The sequence below is a fragment of the Symphodus melops genome (assembly GCF_947650265.1).
Source record: "Symphodus melops genome assembly, chromosome: 9".
Lineage (NCBI taxonomy): Eukaryota > Metazoa > Chordata > Actinopteri > Labriformes > Labridae > Symphodus > Symphodus melops.
The window spans coordinates 196,510-200,131 of record NC_136699.1 but is presented as its reverse complement, the minus strand read 5'-3'; the positions used below and the strand labels follow the sequence as shown (position 1 = coordinate 200,131).

Below are 3,622 nucleotides of genomic sequence, written 5' to 3'. Positions count from 1 at the left end.
GCTGGAGCTTTTCACTCCTCGCTCTCATATTCCTCGACGAGACGAGACGTCCGTCGTTCAGACTCATTTTGTCTTTAGGGACGACGGCGCCCAACACGAAGAAGTCAAACGAAATCACTGCAGAAAAACTGTAAAAAGATGAAAACAGTAGAGAGCGAATGTGACAATGAGGGCAAAAGTTCAATTCAACCTGAGGTTACTCGAGGTCATGTGGGCCCGCTCTAAGTCCACGTGTCTCTACCATGTGGGAGGAGTCAGTTCACTGACCTGCTCAGAGTTAGAAATGGAAGAATTTATTTTGGACTTTCAGAAGTACACAAACAATGATTGCAAAAAGTAAAGATAAATAACTTTGGCATACAAACAATGAAAAAAACAAGGAAACACATGATGTAAAAATGACTAAGAGTAAAAACTGAAGGCTAAAACTACTGTACAGTGAAGAGCCAACTTTCCCTTAGCAAATAAATATTGAACAGGAATCTCTGAACTGAAGATGAGACACCTCCACAGTCTGTGGTGGAAAAGAGAAAAGGTAGCAGACATATTTACACAATGTGATCAGCCTTCAGTCTGTGGAGACGACCAGCTGATGCACCAGAGGGGGGGGGGGAGGCCCGCTGCAGCCAGCTCATGTAAAGACGCCAGCTGAGCTTAGAGAGGAAGAGCAGGCCGCCTCAGGGTTCTGATCGTCTTCGGACCAGGCAGGTAACAGAGCTGCTTCACTTTCCAATCCTCCGAGAACACGATCGCTGCTCCACAGCAGGAAGATCATTCAGGACATTTATTAGATTCCAGTCTGTTCTGCTTCATCCAATTATTCAAAGGACAACAGGATGAAGGGAGAATCTGGTTAGCTCCCGTTCTTCCACATGCTGGAGGTCAGTCCGAGTCATCGGTGCACACGCAGGCGCACTCCTCGTGGTGCTCCAACAGCACGTCCGTCAGCGACTTCTGCAGGCCTCGACTGCCGCTCCTGTGTTTGAGCAGCAGCACCTGTCAGAGAGCAGGAAGGTCACACAAGCATCAAACGCATGCAAACATGCCTGCCGCTGACCTTTGACCTTCTGTCTGAGTGATTGTTTCCAGGTGGGCGGGGCTCTGATGCACCTTACATGGACTATGGTGCGCCCCCTATTTGTAATGATGTGTTACTACAGTGTGAGGCGACACTGAAGGATGCATCTACTGAGCACCAGGAGCTGTTGAACTTTCTACCTGTGACAGGTTTAAAACGCTCTGACGCAGGGCTCTTCCTCCCTGGAGGACTTTCTTACCTCGTGGTATTTCTTTGTGATCCTGGTGGGAACACACTGGCAGTCGTAGCAGCGGTGAGCGCAGCAGGCACAGTTCCCCCCGCAGCGCTTCACCAGGAGGCAGCTGGGCCAGAAAATGGCATCTGTCCTCTTCAGCTCTTCACGCAAGGGTGCAGAAAAGTTCCGAGGAGTGCAGCTGTACATGTGGACTTCCTCCCTCAGCAGGTTGAGATCGGCTCCTGCTCAAACACACACAGAGGATCAGGATTGAGTCCTTACAGGTGAAATGACATCATGCACCCCTCCTCTTTAGAAACGTACCTCTGGCTTTCTTATTGAGGACGAAGGACTTCCCCAGCACGTGCCACGAGGGTTTGTACAAGTCCTCCATGTCCACCTGCCATCGCTCCGGCTCCAGGTACTTCATGACCTCCTCCACGGTGCCCAGTCCTGCCACAGCCTCTGACAGCTCCTCCATGCCCTGCTGGGACGAAGGCAGCGCCGCAGGGACCTCGGCTTCTGATTGGCTCTGCAGGAAAACAAAAAAAGACATTTATTCACAGTTTTTAGTTACGATGTCACGAACAGAGGAGGAGACCCAAACGCACGACTCGAGACCAAACGCAGCTTCAGAAATCCGTTTAATGCAGGCAGGTACACGGGTCAGTAAAAACACATGGAGTCAGAACAGGGACAGAAACAATGCTGGTGACGCTGCTACGTGTCACAGACACTGTGTAGTGAAAGGGGGTGGAGTTAACAAGACACAGGTGAGACACATCAGGTAACCGGCAGAGCGGGAGACACTGGAGGAAGGACATGCAGCCAGCAGAGCTGAAGGAGACATGAGGAAACTAAAACCCTGAACCCGGGGGATGTGACAGGTGTCAGATGTTCTGGTCCTGGAACCCTGACCGGGTCAGACCCTTCCTCACACGGGTTTCATTTCTACAAAGGTCAAATAAATCTGAAGGTTTGAAAGGAAGAGCTGATGAAAGCATCGAACTCTGGATTCATTCAAACTCAACCTTTATTTGTCTTCACAAAAAACAACATGAATGATATTATCTATAATTATTATAATAATAATAATCAGATCATTTCAGATTGAAGTCTGAGTCTCTCCCTTTAAAGAACAAACCAAATGATGCTGATGTGACCTGTGTATCTGGATCTGTTGGATCTTCAGCAGCTCAGAGCTGAATCTTTGAATAATCGTGTTTGACCCTTGAACTCCTGCAGGCGGCCATGTTTGAGCGTGCGTGTCCCCGGGCTGCTCGTCCCACCAGAGAAGAGGCTAATCTGTTAAAGCTTTCAGTCCTGTGACGCCGCGTTTGTCCGACATGTCAGCTCGCCGCTCCCTCTAATCGGACGTGACTGACAGGTGGAAGGCAACATGGTGACAGTCAGGAAAAACAACCAGCAGCAGCTTGTGGAGCGTTGAAATATGGGCGGCTGGCAGCTGCGTCTTTAAGCTTCTGGAGAGGCAGAAAAAAGAACCTGGAGCTGCTGGAAGCATCAACCTTCTGCGTCTTACTGAACATCAAATGAACACGCTGAATATTAAACATCAGATCAACATCTGCAGGCCTTTAAAATGAGGTGACAGATGTTTACATGGCTGCACCACAGGCTACCAACACCCAGCTGATGAGCAGCTGTGCTCATGCCACAGACTGGACTCTAATGAGGACCACTCTTCATGTCTCTGGTTTGTTTGTCCCCGGCTGAGACAACCAGGCTCACACTCGTTCACCTTACAGTGCAGACTGGACGCCATCAGCATGTCCATGGTTCTTACTGCCAGCTCAGCGTTACACAGACAAGCCGAGCACTCATTGGTCGACCCGTGGAGATGATGACGTTTAAAGAAGGACACGCTGATGTTCCTGAGCTGCGTCTGAACATCGAGCTGCTCGTGCTTCAGTGACCGCACGCTTTGACTCAACATGGTTTCCTGTTTTCTGACACGACTGTTCATCAAAGCTTCTGTCTTTATCATGTGTCATCACACAGAGGAGAGACGCACATGGACAGCTCTGCACCTATCCATCTATCTATCTCTATCTCTCTCTCTCCATCCATCTATCTATCTATCTATCTATCTATCTATCTATCTATCTATCTATCTATCTATCTATCTATCTATCCATCCATCCATCTGAAGGTTGATCATGGTGTGAAGGTCTGCAGGTCATTTTAAAGATGTTCAGTCGTCACTGACAGATTCTGTTTTGTCTTCTTGAATGAAAAAAAGAAAAAGTTGAGTCAGCAGGAGGAACAGAGACTGAAGTGAACAGGACTTCATCACTGCAGGTTCTGGTTCTGGTTCTTCTCTCTCTCTCTCTCTGACGCCCTGGGTCGTC

General features: G+C 48.8%; 1 protein-coding gene across 1 annotated transcript in view; it reads right to left on the bottom strand.

The window, feature by feature from the left end:
• Window positions 1-691: 691 nt before the first annotated feature.
• pdgfc (platelet derived growth factor c) overlaps window positions 692-3,622 on the bottom strand; it is a gene marked incomplete at its 5' end in the record, with an annotated part of 9,034 nt that continues 6,103 nt past the window's right edge. The window contains 3 exons of the mRNA XM_079352442.1: window positions 692-996; window positions 1,278-1,495; window positions 1,578-1,795. Coding sequence (XP_079208568.1) covers window positions 883-996; window positions 1,278-1,495; window positions 1,578-1,795 — 550 coding nt within the window. The 3' untranslated portion in view covers window positions 692-882. The remainder of the gene's footprint in view (window positions 997-1,277; window positions 1,496-1,577; window positions 1,796-3,622) is intronic.